The sequence below is a fragment of the Enoplosus armatus genome, chromosome 1 (assembly GCF_043641665.1).
Source record: "Enoplosus armatus isolate fEnoArm2 chromosome 1, fEnoArm2.hap1, whole genome shotgun sequence".
NCBI lineage: Eukaryota > Metazoa > Chordata > Actinopteri > Centrarchiformes > Enoplosidae > Enoplosus > Enoplosus armatus.
Window position 1 is genome coordinate 6,229,182 of NC_092180.1, and position 15,685 is coordinate 6,244,866.

The following is a 15,685-nucleotide window of genomic DNA, read 5'->3' on the forward strand; positions in this document are numbered from 1 at the left end:
TTAGTCAGTTTCCTCTCTGAGTTTCTCTTAATTGTTTTTGTCATTTCAGCCAAGCTGTGGCTGCACATAATATAACTACCCAGTTCTTCATTTTTTTTATGTTGCTGCCTCTGGAAACTTCTTGCATGACAGAACTTTTTCGGTCTTGTGTCAAAATAACTGGACAATCACAGTCCGCAATGGCAATGCAAAGAATTTTGGCATTTAACCTTTTAGTCTTGGGCTATTTTGGCCATTTTTGAATACTTTGGATCTCGCCTTTATACACCACTCTAAAAAATGTTTACCATGCCAATGTTTGGTATCTTTTTCTTCTGCCCAACATCACCTGTCAGCATGTTGGAAGTTTATGTAAATAATAACACAGAGCGCTACAGATCAGGCCTTTCATTCCCAGAGTGTGCAGGGTTCCCAAATAGCGCACTCCCACTTCCACATCTCTGCTCAGTTGGCACCTCCCCTACCTCCCTAAAATGTTCAGCCGGTAGAGCAGAGTCAGCAGATTTGGGCATTTTTTTTACGTTTCATCATGTGACAAAAAACGATGAGGATATTTAAATAAATGCAACGTCCGCCCCATCCCATCTTGCATACACGTAAGCATGATTTTTATATCAAATGTATATTGCCCTATCTCCATTTTCATTTGGTCTATCAACATCAAACAAGAGCTAGCACGGAATTCGATCAACACTTTCGATAAAAGTCAACTGCGATGCTCGATGTGACTTTTACGCTGTGGCGTCTTGAACCCTTGATCACACCGGTGTGATTGGTGACGTTTCTAGGTTGACATACTCATAAAGGTCTGCTTCAAATGATTTTCTATCATACAAACCCAGTAGAGGGAAGGTGACTTTCTCTGTGACATTTCAGGGAATTTCACACTGTTGTCAGACGTGTGCTAACCATGCTACAATCCCTCAATGAACAATTCAATTTGTTCAACCAACAATCCTAAACTTCAGGATATTCCATTTACAATGACATAAAAACAGAGAAAATCTGGAACCAGCTGTTTCATGGCCTTTTTGCTTGAACAATCATTTTGAAATTAAACAATTATCAAAACAGTTGGTGGATAATTTTCTGTTTGACTACTTGATTACGCAACTTGTTACTAAAATAATACTATAATTCGTCTAAACTAGACTGCTTTGAGTGCTTCCCTTACGTAGACGTCACATGTCGTAAGACAGTCCTGATCCAGGCGTGTGTCGTGTCATGATCTCCCTCTCTTGGAAAATGGGTTTTCCCTGCTGAGAGTCCTCATTTTGTCCTTGCTGCATGTTGTTTTACAGCTGCTCACGGATATTATCGTGGAGGAAATGGGCTAAATAAATGGCAACTTTATAGCCCGGCAACTTTAATGTAGAATCAATACATCACATAGAAGAGTGATCTCTGTCCATTACAAAATAAGAGAGAACTCATAGTAGACTACTGACATTCCTTGTAGTCCTGTGAGATGCTTTCAACATGGAAACTTATTAGTCTCTGTTTGGTGTACGCACTGAGCACACACTTTCATTTTAATGACAGTAAATTACTTTAATGTATGATCATTGTTTCAACAGACAAAGCTGCACCAACCCCACTGCACTTTCTGATTTTGGGAAATCAGCAATGACGACACATTAACCAAGGATTTCCCCACCAGACCAACTATCTGACTCTCAGGTTTATGTTGTCTTTAACCAGGGCAGGTATTACTTTATACGAAAAAATCAAAACTGTCCTAAAAATTATCTCCCTTTATTGCACAGATCTCTTCTTCAAGGTCAATTTAAAAAGGCGTTTGTGGAAGTAAAAAATGAATACAAAATCTGACTGTCCTGATGAACCACTCACTCCACATTTTATGGCACGTTTTCTTATTGGACTGATTAAGGTAGTGTTAATTTAGATGTGATTCCCTCCTCAGAGACTGTGCGAGAACTTATTAACAGTAGAGCGTGTGGTGTTGGGAATCTCACTGGTATGAAACATTTGAGAGTTGTTGATGACGAGACCACCTTCTGTTCTTTTTCACGCAGGACGTAAACTCTCATTTGCTGAGTTCCTCTGAAAGTGAGAGTATAATGGAAATCAAGCATATTTTGATTGAGTCAGTGTTTACATTGTCTGTGTTGACTGTCAGGCCCGAGAGCCGCCATCCCATTCACTCTACTTTCGACAGAATATTGAGGTCACATTCAAAACCTGTGTTTTCGAGTCAACATTTTGAATGAGATGCACAAAAACTGGGTTCGGGGGGAACCACTCGACATGCTTGTGAATTGGTATTGAAATGGTGAGGATATTGAGGTCTGACATTAGCCATCAGCTGCGACTAAAACTCAGAAGTGTTATTTTCAAAGACAGGCTTTATATTTGAAGAGCTCCTCTATTCTTACCTGAAGGATCACAACATGATTGGCTTCTCATGAAGGCTACAGGTCTTCATTGTCATCATTTATCCCCAGCGGCAACACACACACTCACACTCACACACTCGCAGACCAAGTGCGCTAATAACAAACACCGCGACCCCTCTTTGACAGCGGTTTATAGCTGACAGAAGACGTGGAGGTGAAGAGGTCACTCATTCCCAGAGGGAGATTGCATCTTGGCAGCTAGATTGCATTTCATAGTTCAAGGCCTCATCTCATTCCATTAACAATAAGAACAGAAGTATGACGAATCAACGTAATCCCAGCAAGGTGGGTCAGCAGAACTCTGTGACAAGTTGCAACAGATTGCACAAAGGGAGTCTGTAGCGGAGAGAAAAACCCAGATGAAGCTCGAGATCGAGATCTTTAAATGTGAAGCACAGCCGTGGAACATGACAGGCTTCACGGTGCAAATGAAAGTGATCTGTTGTGGGGCTATCGGAGTGGGAATGACAGAGGCAGACAGACACCGAAGCTCAAACGTCCCCGCGGCAAACAGATACTATCATCCAGATAGAGCAGATTGACAGCAGATTCTTTGATGGGCTGAGAAGCGTTGTTGTGTGGGGAGGAGGGTGAAGCAGAGATAGGTGAAGAATTACGGCACAACGGAAACTCTCTGATTAACTAGTGTACACACAATGCAAGCTCCAAATATGCCAAAGCTTAACACAGCAAACAATGCGGTGTACACCCACACTTACAGTACTGTATATGGAACAGAAAAAGCTCGGCTCACCCACACAGTGGGCTTTGTACACATGATCTAAATGCATGATCTGTCTCTTTCTCACACTCCCCCCTCCTCACTCCTCTCACATCACTCTGCTAGCACAGACACACACATAACGGAGCTCCCTCTGAGCAAGATAAGAAGAATTGTGAGTGACAGAGATACAAAAATGTAAAGGTCAAGCAAGCAAAACAACTAACATCCCCCCAAAAACACACACACACACACACTCAGAGATGGAAAAATGTAAGATAGAGGACTCACCCAGAAAAGGAGGTTGAAGAAGACCATTCCATATCGCAGGGCCATCATGCAACCCTCGGCCATCCTGCAGCGCCGCAGTTCTAGGAGGAATATGAAGGAGAGGTCCAGGTAAAACACCACATACTTCTTCCCCTGGGCGTAGCGCCCCTTGGACGTCTGCGGCCCCTTTGTCGTGTGGAAACCAAACGCAAACGGTGGCCGCTTATACTCAAACTCCCCACTGAAGCGGTGAAACCCAGAAGTGAACGGCGGCGTGTCGGGTTTGCTGTCCAGAGACGGACTGCGCCGGTACGGAGTCTCGTCTGTGCTCGAGCGTCTCATTATGGAAGCTGAATGAGTCTTTAATAGTCACTCTGTGCACTTCAGGTCTGAGCAAAGTCCACAGTGAGGGATCAGAAGTTATTCCACTGGGAGGTGAGAGACGGATTTCAGCAATATTTCAACCTGTCCCTCAAAATAATTATGACACCTACCAAACCCTGGAATGACTGATTTAATTATACCCCAAGTGTGATCACACTTGATCTGCTTTAATCTGTGGACGATAATGTGCTGCCATTCACTTGACTGGAGTTCCTCTCTTTAATCCTATAGTGCCGCTACATTCAGCAGGAGACTTTGCATAATCCTGCCGCAACACCTGTGTAACTCTGTGTATTTAGGACATAATCCCAACACACACACACACATGTGCACAACCCTGTTTCCCTCTCTGTAATCGCTCAAACACAGGTGTCATGCTCTGAGAGATAAGCTGGTTTGCAGTTTCATCTCGTAACGGTTCAATCAGGTAAACGACTGGAGGGCTTCGACTCGACCTCTCCAGCTGCTTTGGGTTGGCAAAATGAACGAGAAACGTCCTACCTGGTCTCATGAGAAATTCCAGAGCAGGTGCTCTCGGCTGGGAGGTAATGGCACCCCTGCTTCAGCCAATCAACTTCTTTTACTCAGTAACAGATCACACAGAATGAAATGCTACGCTCTGGTCTAAGTCGTGGCTGAGTGTTCAGCATGTGGTTGTGGACGTCGATGTGCTTTTGCTGACATGCAAAATAAAAAAAAAGGAAAGAATTAAACAAGACAAGGAGATGAGTAGGAAGGGTGGTGTTACAAATGTGAGAGGAAGGTTGAAAAGAAGCATGAAGGGATGAATAACGCATGTGAGTGGACCATTCTTTGGCTTCTTGAATTAGTATCCCTGTTGAATTGCTGCTTTGCCCAATTTCCCCCTCGCTTCTTTTGCCTCTGCCCTAACTTGTCCCTTTTGTCTCTGAAAAGTGTCTTGGGGTTACTCGACCTCTCTCCACAGCCGGCTCTTCACACATCTAGCAATTCGCCCTCTTCAACTCCCTCTTATTCTCTCCCTGCACCGCTCTCTGCGCTCCCCCCTCTCTGCTGACGGCGGTTAATTAATTTCCAGACTCTCATCAGTGAGGCAAAGTGTGCGGTGTCCCCTCTTCTCGTCTCTCCCTCCTCCGCTACAGCATGTCTATCCTCTTCTCTAGGTGGGCAAGGAGAGCAAGGTGTCCACCGGGGTCATGGCCAAGCAGCGAGAAGAAGGAGCAAGCAGGAGAGACAGGCAGGAGGAAGAGAAAGACAGTTTCCTCAGAGAAGCAAAAGAAAGACTGCAGTGTTTGAGCGGTAGTCCAGCCTCGCTGCCTGAAGCTCCCTCCCTCTCTCTTCACAAGCTCCTGCTCTCTCTCTCTCTCTCTCTGTTCCCCCCCTCCCCCTTTCTTTCCTCCCTCCTCTCACAAGCTCCGATGCTCTCCCTTCCACACGCACAATCTCAAACACCCCATCCCTCCTCGGTAACTGTCCTCAAAACCTGGCAGCGCGAAAGGCAGGAGCAGTCATTCATATTCTGGCCACACCCTACGAGGGAACACAACCAATCAGTGTCTCGCAGTCCCATCCTCCCTCGTGCACACGCCAATCAAGCCCTACCGTCTACCATACAACAGTATGTGCACACACGAACACACAAAACCTGGTGTGTTGTTAACATACCAGTACTGCACTTGCGCTATAGTGCTTCCTCCTCTCCTCTCTGCCTCCTGCCTGAAACTCATTGCACATGCAGAGGTTGTTCTTGTGCACAACCCAAGCTGCTCTCTGCACGCTTTGCTTCAGTCATGCTCCTCTCTCCCTCTGGACCTGGACTTAGGTCATACAGTATCCATGTAGCTGCACTCTGCACAGTTTTCCACCCTAAAAACAACTCACCTAAAGTGTGTCTCTGTAGAAACGTACTGGGAAGCGCACACTGCTGCTGACATTCACACAAAATGCATAACTGCATGCTCTTCATAACCTGGCAGCCATCTGGGTCAGTGGCTTTATGAGTCCACGGGGAAGTTTCAAAGCTGCAAAGGTACTGACTTTATTCACGGCTCCATCAAGTATTTAATGGATGTTTTGTCTCCTGCGTGTATTTTTATCAGACCGTGAAGGCAGTGGTCTAGGAGAGTGAATGTGACTTACTGCCAGACAGACATTATTGTAAAGAGCATGCACTACTGCTGTTGGGGTAATGGGGTTACCGGACATGAGGCAATATCAAAATGATTTTGGACTTTATCTGTGAAAAAGGTCTTTTTAAACTGGTAAGAAATTAACAGTAGATGATCGCAGCACTGATGCAGCATATAGTCTTCCCGACGTCATGGCTGGGCCGGCTGCTCTTCTATGAGATAAATTATTCATCTTAAGCACTTGCTATTTGAATTTGAACCCCTCGTGATTTTAACAGTGTTAAACAACAACGATTAAAAGTGACACAGGGCTGACTAGCAACGCAAAAGAAGGGAAAGGTTGAAAGTTGAAAGGTTTCACCCATTGGCGAAATGCGTCTGGAAGCTTCATAGTTAGTTCGATAGATTTGCAATTGCAAGAAATGGCAACACTTGAAAAGAAGTGCGAGGAAATTTAGCCAGTTTAGTTAGTTATGAGATAAATATAATTGATTGCTAGTAGTTTGTGTGATCTCTCTTTTGTATGTCCCTTGCCTCTGAGATTAAAGATATAAACAAAAACAAAGTTCTGTGTAGCAGAAAGTCACATAAATTACTGGGGGAAGCAGCAGCAGGTTTCTTATCTGCTTTAATAAACGTCACGCCCACAGGGCCGAGCGAGAAATTGCAGAGGAAGTGTCACTAGATTTCTTTGCCTGGCTCTTCACCTTCATCTACAAAATCTACCCATGCACTCGGCCATGCTGTCATCTTTACAACCTTTTATCTGTAACCTCCTCCTCGGCATCGAGGTGCCAGTTGCCCACCAGTCGTCAAGCTGGTGGTTTTAGACCTACAGTGTTTTTTGGGCTTGTGAGAAATGGTGGTAGTTTATTCTATGTAAATACTTGATCACATTACTTTATTTGGAAAGTCACTAAAATTGCTTGTATTGAACAAATGGATGTCTTTAGCTAGCTAACGATCTAGCTAACAGCTGTTAAAACAGAATGGTTTGCTTTTAACTGTCAACAAGTAAACAGAATTAGCCAGCATGTGATTGTCATTTAATCTCTTTTTTTTTTGGAAAGTTAGGTATCGTACTAACTGTCTCGCAAAGAAATACAGAGCAGTTGCTACTGAATGTTTCATATTGATTTGATAAAATAAAATTAAAATTAACTGATTGCAGAGATTTTATCAAGAATATCCACAAAAATGGGTTACATGCAAGTTAGTCTCGCATAGCCAGACCCATCTCCACACTTAGGAAAAAACACTCTGGCTTGTTTGTATTTCTTCGTCTTGGGCGGCGCTAAACCGAGCCTGCAGCGACAGAGCTCCTTGCAAAACAGTAACACGCAGATGGTGGAAGGGGAGGAGAACGTCGACTGAAATAGTCGCCCAATGGCAGACTTATCCTGACAGCCTACATCCGGTGAGTCCGTTTTTTATCATTTCATTTAGCCTATGAGTATACAGCACCATATAATGGCAAAAAGCAAGGTTCTCAGTAGTCACGTTTCCGTCCAAATTAAGCACAAATTTTAACCAAATTTACATAAAATGAATCAACGTTTCCATCCACTACCTTTATCCAAATATTAGCAATTGACTTGTCCACATATACAGTTGGTGGCGCTAATTCTCCAATCAGGTGCCATAAAATAATTGCTGAAGAAGATGGAATTAATGGAGCGCCAGTCAAACGTGAAATGATTGAAAACGTGATTGAAATATGGCATTTATGTTTGTTTGTTTGTTTTATTTATTAATTTGAGTAAAATTATAGTCTCCTCGTCGCTCCCCACAGATCTGGTCTTTCGACATACTAAGTTTATTCATACATGATCCATATTAATGACACACAGAGAAAATGTGTCATATTTATACAGAACATAGTTCATCCCAGTTATATATCCCAGTTATGTCCCAATCTGTTTTCACTGTCATGAAAAATACACACTTGGCTGAATCATGCAGCAGGAAACTCATTATATGTCTAAGTGGTTTGTCATTAACATAATGTGACGCCACAAAGCAAAACAACTTACTGCAAGTCATTCATTCTATTCCCTAAGCGAACACATCCACCGCCACACAAGCACAACTCTTACCCCAGATTCTTACACACACACATCCACACACAAACAAAGTAAATGTGCAGTGGCACCCCGGGGGTGGTGGCAGCTTTGATGTCCTCAGCATGTACAAATACACAGATGGAAAAAAAAAAGCTTTTGGCTGTAGTAAGGAAACACAACATGATGAAATCCATCTCTGTTAAGACTGAAGGTTTACAGAGAGGGGCACATATTAAAGTACTTTGTAAATCGCTGTGATGTGAAACAAGGACGTAAATCGACTGATGTGCTCGTTCGGATACACAGAGTGCGCTGTGCTGCACTCTGGTCTCCATACAGCCATAAAGGGGTAGGAGTGTGGCTTGCTTTCCCTTGTTTAAAGCTGGAATATGAGTCTCCTATGAATATCTCCACTAAATGACAAAACAGGCTACAAGGATTACTGCAGTGCGCACACGGCAGCAATATGAGAATATGAAATGAGAATGGCTTTTCACAAGACTGGCAAATTATTTAGAGCTGTTTGCCTTAGTAGAATTTTATCTCATGCAACCACAAAAAAAAAAAGAAAGAAGAAATTTCAGTTCACGCCTTCAGTGTGATGCTATTTTGGGAAAGTTGACTTTATATGGCTCTTTTTACAGCAGGTTTTAAATCAAGGTTACAGCGTCACGACTCAACGAAGCATCCATTATGTGAATCCATAATGGTTCACAATGATACAACAGGCAAGAGCAGCTTTGGTTGCTAATAACGTTTTAAAAATGTGTTATCTCTAAATCACACCTTAATTATCATGTTTCCTCTTTATCAACTCAATGCTTTCATTTTCACAAGGTCACAAATGATGTTTCTTATGGTTATCATATTTATTTTTAAGACCATTTCCCCAGATAACTGTTTGATATCTTAAGAAACAAGATATAATTTGATATACCGACAAGATTTTTTTTTGCCTCAAAAATGCAATGTTAATCATCTCTAGTGCAGCTATTTCTTTACAGCTGACAAAACATCTATCACATGATGTCACCTAGACTAGAAATACAACAGTAATTACCTAAATGGGTCCAGTGTTTGACACTGTTGACACAGTGCTGCAGCTGGAATCCTTATGCCTTAAACAGCTTCCTCCTCAGTAAAGTTAAAGCTTTATCATCCATCAAATCACATGCAGAATAAATGCCCTTAAGGCACCTTAAAACTCCTTCCAAAACACCTTAAAACGTTGCTTTACTGTAAGTCTGCACAACCATTTTTGCCATGAATAATGTGCCGACCAGAATACCACATTGTGTATAATCATCCAAACCAGCTCAGGTGCTTTCAAGATGTCACTTTCCACAAACACAGCTGTGTGTGAGGCAGATGAGCCGACCAAAAGCACATTTTCAAAACAGCATGACAGCAAAGGAATGACTGAGGAATCGGAGCCATGAAGATTAATAACAACAGCTCTGATGGGAAATAAACATGTTTTACCCAATGTGGCATGAGGCATTTAGGATTCGCTTCACTGACAAAATAGAGATTTATGGACAATAAAACAAAAGTAGATGCATCAAGATATGAGATATGAAAGTGTAAAACCTGAAAACAGCATTGCAGAATTAATACAAAAGGCAAATACAAGTATGTAAGAGCCTTCTAGTGGACATGGATATATAGTATAATAAAAGATATTAAGTAAATTGTTTGGGAATAACAGCACATTATATTTATTGTAAGTCTCAGTATCTTCACAACACAATGGGATGACTTAACATAGAGTTCTAGTGGCAATATTTTTGTATGTTATTAATAATTCAAATATTATTAACTCCTAAATATTTAGATGTAATTTTGAAGCACAGCGACAACAGAGCAGAAAAGTGAGTTTGTCTATGGATGTCTGGTGTTCAGGATCAACACTATGACCTCGCCTGTGTCTAAATTTACCTGAGGTAAAATGTGGCCTCACACGCGTGACAACACTCAGAAATCTAAATTGGTTGGTACAGTACTGTTGGCATAGCAATGGAAGGGCTGCACAAGCATGCCATGTATTTAGCGTGTATTTGTGTGACATACTAATAGATTTAACTTTATTTAATGATGTAGTGTCATTGAGATCAAGATATCCTTTTCAAAACATTTGCAGTCAGACAAACACATGTAAATATATAACAAGCAACAAAAGTAATAAATGTATAATAATATAATAATAAACAATTTCAAGGGTCATAAAAACATCAGATAAGAAAACTTTAAAATCTCCAAATAATAAAAGCATCCAACAGCTGCTTGCAGTTAATTCAATTAAAAAGGTTTGTGGTACCTGAATCCAGTCCTGCCAAGATTACGGATGGCATGTCTAAGGTTGATTGATTATTCTGTTATATACTGTAGTCACAAGATTTAAATAAATGAGAGGTGAGAGGCAGTTCCAACTCTCTTACAGCAGAGCTTTATAGATAAATATCATGAGACGATAATCCCGTCACGTCAACAAGTAAAGTGCATTTAACTTTGTGATACTGAAAGCAATGACGAGTATGAGATTTGACATTAGTGATGAAGTGAAACGCACTGTGATAAACAGAGTAAGTACATTTGCCGAAGTACTGTACTCTACTTTAAGCTACTTTATACTTCTACTCCAACACATTTCATTATACTTTTTACTACCTTACTTTTCGGATTTAAGATTTTACACACAAAATATATGATCAGTTTAATAAATATGCTATGCAGCAGTTTATGAAACAGTTAAAATTAGCTGCACCATGACCAACTACTAATGAAATGCATCAAAAACAATGACCCAATCATATAAAAATACAACACTCACTTTAAGTACACTTTATTGCTATTACGTAACTAGGCTTACATTTTATACTGAATAAATAATCTCAACACTTCTTCCACCACTGAGGATCTTATATGTCTGTACCAACTTTCAAGGCAATTAATCTAATAGTTGACACGATATTTGGCTTTGGATCAATGAACTGATGGACAGGCTGACATTGTGCTCCAGAGAGTCACAACACTGTTTAGGTCAGACTGCTCCAACATCGATCGCAGGGTAACAGTGAGTGGAGAGCTGTGATGCTTACAAAGATATCCTGACATTGTTTCTAAACGGCTAACATTGTAAATTAGACAAGAATAAAATTAATCATCATTAATGAATAATGTGAATCCACAAAGCCCGAGATTGAAAAACTAATGAGTCACACCTTGGTCACCATTAGTTGAATGTGGTGATTTAATACCTTTGTGCATTATGATTAAGTATTAATTACTGCTGTTAACTAAAAGATTTAATTAAAGTATTAATTCAACAAGGGGATTTTACATGAGGGGACACAAAACAATTAAGTAACCATGAAAAGCATGTAAGCCAACCAATTGTTCATCAGGCACGTGTTTGTGGATGAGCCCGTCTGAAGTTGTGTAACCCGACACGGTAAAATGTAATTACGCTATACGCCACGCTTAGAGCCAAAACAGATATGCTGCATATGCACAGAGTTTGGATTGTGGGCGGCAGAAAAGAGTGGCTCTATGCCTAACTGCGTTCGTTGTGTAAAGAAGAAAACAGAAATGTTTTCTGTGTATCAAGGCAAATAAATTTCAAAAAGTCCCTGCTGTTGGCTGCCCTGATTGTGCTGAAGCTGCCTGCCAGCCCACAGACCTGACAGCCAACACAGTGTGTTAGGATGTGCTCTGTTCAAAGGTTAAGGCTTGTGATATTTTATATTTTTCTTACATATTAACATAATAGTTTTGACTAAACAATTCAAATTTAGGATCCAGCTTTTTATGGAGCTTTAAACCGAGAAGTCCTTAAAGCCGCTCACACCAAAATGTTTGCATTAACAACTGATCGAATGACTGTAATGTTCTGGTTCATGGTACATTTAGATCGATCCAGGGGTCAGCGTATTGATGTAGTCGCATCTGTAACACTAACGCCGGATTCTGATTCGTATCGCTGAATCGTTACACCCCTACCAGCAGCTATAGCTATAATGCAACATGTGTAATGAGTGGTTGTGGTTGTGATCTGCGACGGTATGAGCTGCTTCGTTTATATGTGGTTTGTTTTAAACCATTTTTAACTATGGAGGCAGCTATATATGTATGCAGCATGTCCAAGACAAAGTTCCCCACAGGGACAATGAAGTATATTGTATCGTATCATATATGAAATTACTTATAGTGTAATAAGCCCTTAATTATAGTATAAGCCCCAATGCACCCATTGTACACCCACACTTATTAGACGTCTTCTCAAGACTTAATAAGTGCGTACAGACTGAGATTGACTGACCAATTTTAGACATTTATCATTCTTACTGTTTACTGAACACATCCACTCGGATCTACTCAGCCAGAATTTAAATGTTTGTGGTCTTTTTTTTTTTAAAGATGTAAGTCTTAATCAGGAGCTAATTAGCTTGGGGAGAGTGTCACAGAAAAGCAGTGAAAAGCAGTACTGAGATGTCTTACTTAAGTAAAAGTAGCAATACTTATGCATTCAAAATTTTACTTAAGGAAAGGTACAGAAGTTTTGGAAGCAAAAATGTACTTAATGTGTCAAAAGTAAAAGTAAAAAATGGCATAGTGTTCTATTCATCATTCATCTAATATTGTACTATTATTAGTGATGCAATGACATGAAACAAGCATTTCAATGTTGTCATGGTAGAGCTTATTTTAACACCTTTTTATACTTTTGGGTAGTTTTTGTAGCTGCGTAGCTGTAGCTGTGACATACATTTACTGCAGTAGAAGTAGCATGAGATCTATTTAGTCAATTAAAGTACAAGTACCTCAAATACACACTTGTACAGTACTTGAGTAACTGTACTTACTTACATTCCACCACTGCAGACTGTCGGAAAGTAAAGTAGTTTTTGGTCTTTTCATGGATCTGTTGACAACAATAAAAATCTAAAACTGTCCTGCAACGAGTCATTTGCCAAACATCCAGTCTGGGTAAGATATTTGAAATTGTATCTTTTTACCATTTGTTTTGGTGCTGGTTCAGACAGCCTAAAGGTAAATTACCCATCATCAGGGAAGGTGAACTGAGGAAATTGAACCTTAATTATTTATACAATGTTTATAGCACAGGCTGCCACCACAGAAAACAGAAAACTAATTAGGTTTAAAGTTGTTATCAGCAGGTATGTGTCTCCTCGTGTTCTCCAATGAGACAACACGAATAACAATGCACAGATCTAGCCTTAATATAATACATGCAGGAGCATATTTCCTGTATATTTTTAAAGACCTGTCAACTTGTGATTACACTACAAACACTGCCTCAAACAATGTTTGTAGTGAAATATTAAGAACAAAGGGTCTTTAAATATTCATACATTGTAGTTGCTGCATGGAGAGCTGTCCTTTGCTTTTCAGGGACCAGGCAGCAATGTGCATTATTTGTTGTACTGTCATACGGTATAACAAGAAAACAGGAGGCAGACAAATAATGTAAAAAGGACTTCGAATTGAATTTTGAAATAACGTAATCACTATTAAATATTTAGTTAAGTAAGTAAGTCAAGATTAAAGCTAATTAGCAGCATTTTTCGAGCCGTAGAAGAGGTCTGCTAATCAGCACAATGATCTGCCGAATGAGGACAAATCATCTGTGACCAAATTGCAGCTGCATCATTCAAAATAAACTGCAAGATTTTAATATGTCAAGAGGAACAGTCTGAAAAGTCATGACAAATTGTGTGAAAAGCAAACCGCATCGACAAAGAGAAACAGCAGGAACTAACGAAAAAGGACATGACGGAGCCAGACCCAATATAAAACACCTTTGTAGTTGTGTGTGCACTAGGGCTTTGATTACTTCAAATTTAAAAGCCTTTCTCAGTAAGTCCTTATAATATTTTTTTCCTGACCCTGTACACTGCTCTGCACACATTGTGTTCCCCCTGAGTAGAAAAACATATCTTAAATTTGTGCTTATGCATCCTCTTTTTTCTATTTGCTTTCTCTTCTGTGCATCTGATGGCTAGCGCTGTTCTGACACTGGAGTTGTTTTCACCTTGTGAGTCTTTGCGCGGGAACTACCACACGAGTGGTTTAGAGTACTTTGCCAGGTGTTTATGTCTGTCTTTACTTACAGGTGTGTAGTTGAGAGTTTGAATATGAGTACTCATGGGTCAAAACGTTGATCCCATCGCAAGATGGTCTCTCGTGTAATTTGTCATTAATTACTTTTAAAGTTAATAGTTTGACATTTTGTAAAATATACTTATTTCCTTTTTTGCCGAGAATTATACGAGAGGAAGGATGCTACTGCATCTGCATCTGTCCGGGAAACAGCTAGCTCACCAAAAGACAACGCGTCTTTTATCTCAATAGTTTAATCAGCCCCAAAAAAAACATAGTTAAAATACAAATTGAAGTCCTTGTTGGTTACCCAGCAACCTAACAGTGACAACGAGACTTCAGGAAGTTCCTGATCCCTGCAAAGGAATAGACACAGAACCCCAATTTGTTACATTTGGGCAGAACCAGGCTAGCTGTTTCCCCCTGTTTCCAGTCTTTATGTTGGCTGTAGCTTCATATTTACAGTATAGACATGAAAGTCAATCTTCTCGTTTAACTGGAACGCAAACAAGCATAGATCCCAAAAACAATTCCCTAACATTAGTGCATTTAGGATATCCTAGCCAACCCATGACAGTGGAAAATCCTGAATTTACCACCAAAATGCTGCATCACAAAGTGGTAAACAGCAGTGTTAGTTTGCAGTAAATTGTGACAATTGACTTCAATACATGTTCTGGCAAGCAACATGCCAGGTTAGTGGTTAATACACCCGTATGTCACTGTGTGTAAGTAACGGTAGCAGGCTCATGATTAACATATCCAAGCTGTTAACAAGATAACTATGTTTATGACTTCCAATATTTACACTTTGTGGCCCTCCAATTAGTCCAGTTCATGTGATATAATTACATGGCCAATGATCACACAAAAGCAAACAACAGCAATCTCTGACCTAATCACGTTATAATTTCTTTCGCTTTACAAATTGACAAGGAAATGACAACCAGATGCAGCATTAGTCAGCCTGTGAGTGGGGAAATATCACAAACCTAATTTACAGCTAGAAATCTCTAAATCTCCAGGTATTCATCTTCATTAATATCTCCATCAGTTCATCAAATGTTTCTGTCATGTGAGGTGTCGGCAGCTACGTGATTCTGATCTCCCATCAACACCCCCGAACAGCAGGCGTGAAAACCTCTGCACCTGCAAACATGATGTATGCATATGTGTCACATCTTCCATTTGCATTCTGCTGCTAATCCCTCCTAGCTGGAAGGTTATTACCCTGCTTGCCAGTCAAACGCTGCCCAAGAACAGACAAATATGCTTTCTGTTTGGACATGTATTTATGGACATGAAGGGAAGACAAATCCCCCCCGGGATGAAAGAAGCAGCGTGGGTTTGATGTAAATTCATCCATCCATTTTACGGACACAAACATACATCTCGCACATGTAAAAACTAACTATGGTACACATGCATGAACGACCACCCCCACTGTGTTAACATGGAGACAGGTCGCTGACAGTCTGATACATACTGTGCGTGACTCCCACTCCCAGATTATACTCGTAAAAAAGAAAAAAAATCTATTCACATCAATCTAGTTTTAACAAAATCCTCTTTTACTGAAATTATCCAACTAATACTTATTTG

The 15,685-nt window shown here is 40.4% G+C and overlaps 1 protein-coding gene across 2 annotated transcripts in view; it reads right to left on the reverse strand.

Annotated features, from left to right (window-relative positions):
* Window positions 1-15,685, reverse strand: part of tspan4a (tetraspanin 4a) — a 112,313-nt gene that overhangs the window by 81,045 nt on the left and 15,583 nt on the right. The window contains exon 2 of one of the 2 annotated variants that reach the window (XM_070901803.1): window positions 3,430-3,509. In XM_070901803.1, the coding sequence (XP_070757904.1) occupies window positions 3,430-3,492 (63 nt within the window). In that variant the 5' untranslated portion in view covers window positions 3,493-3,509. Of the gene's footprint in view, window positions 1-3,429; window positions 3,751-15,685 lie in introns of those variants that run through there. The other variant, XM_070901802.1, reaches the window with a different exon arrangement.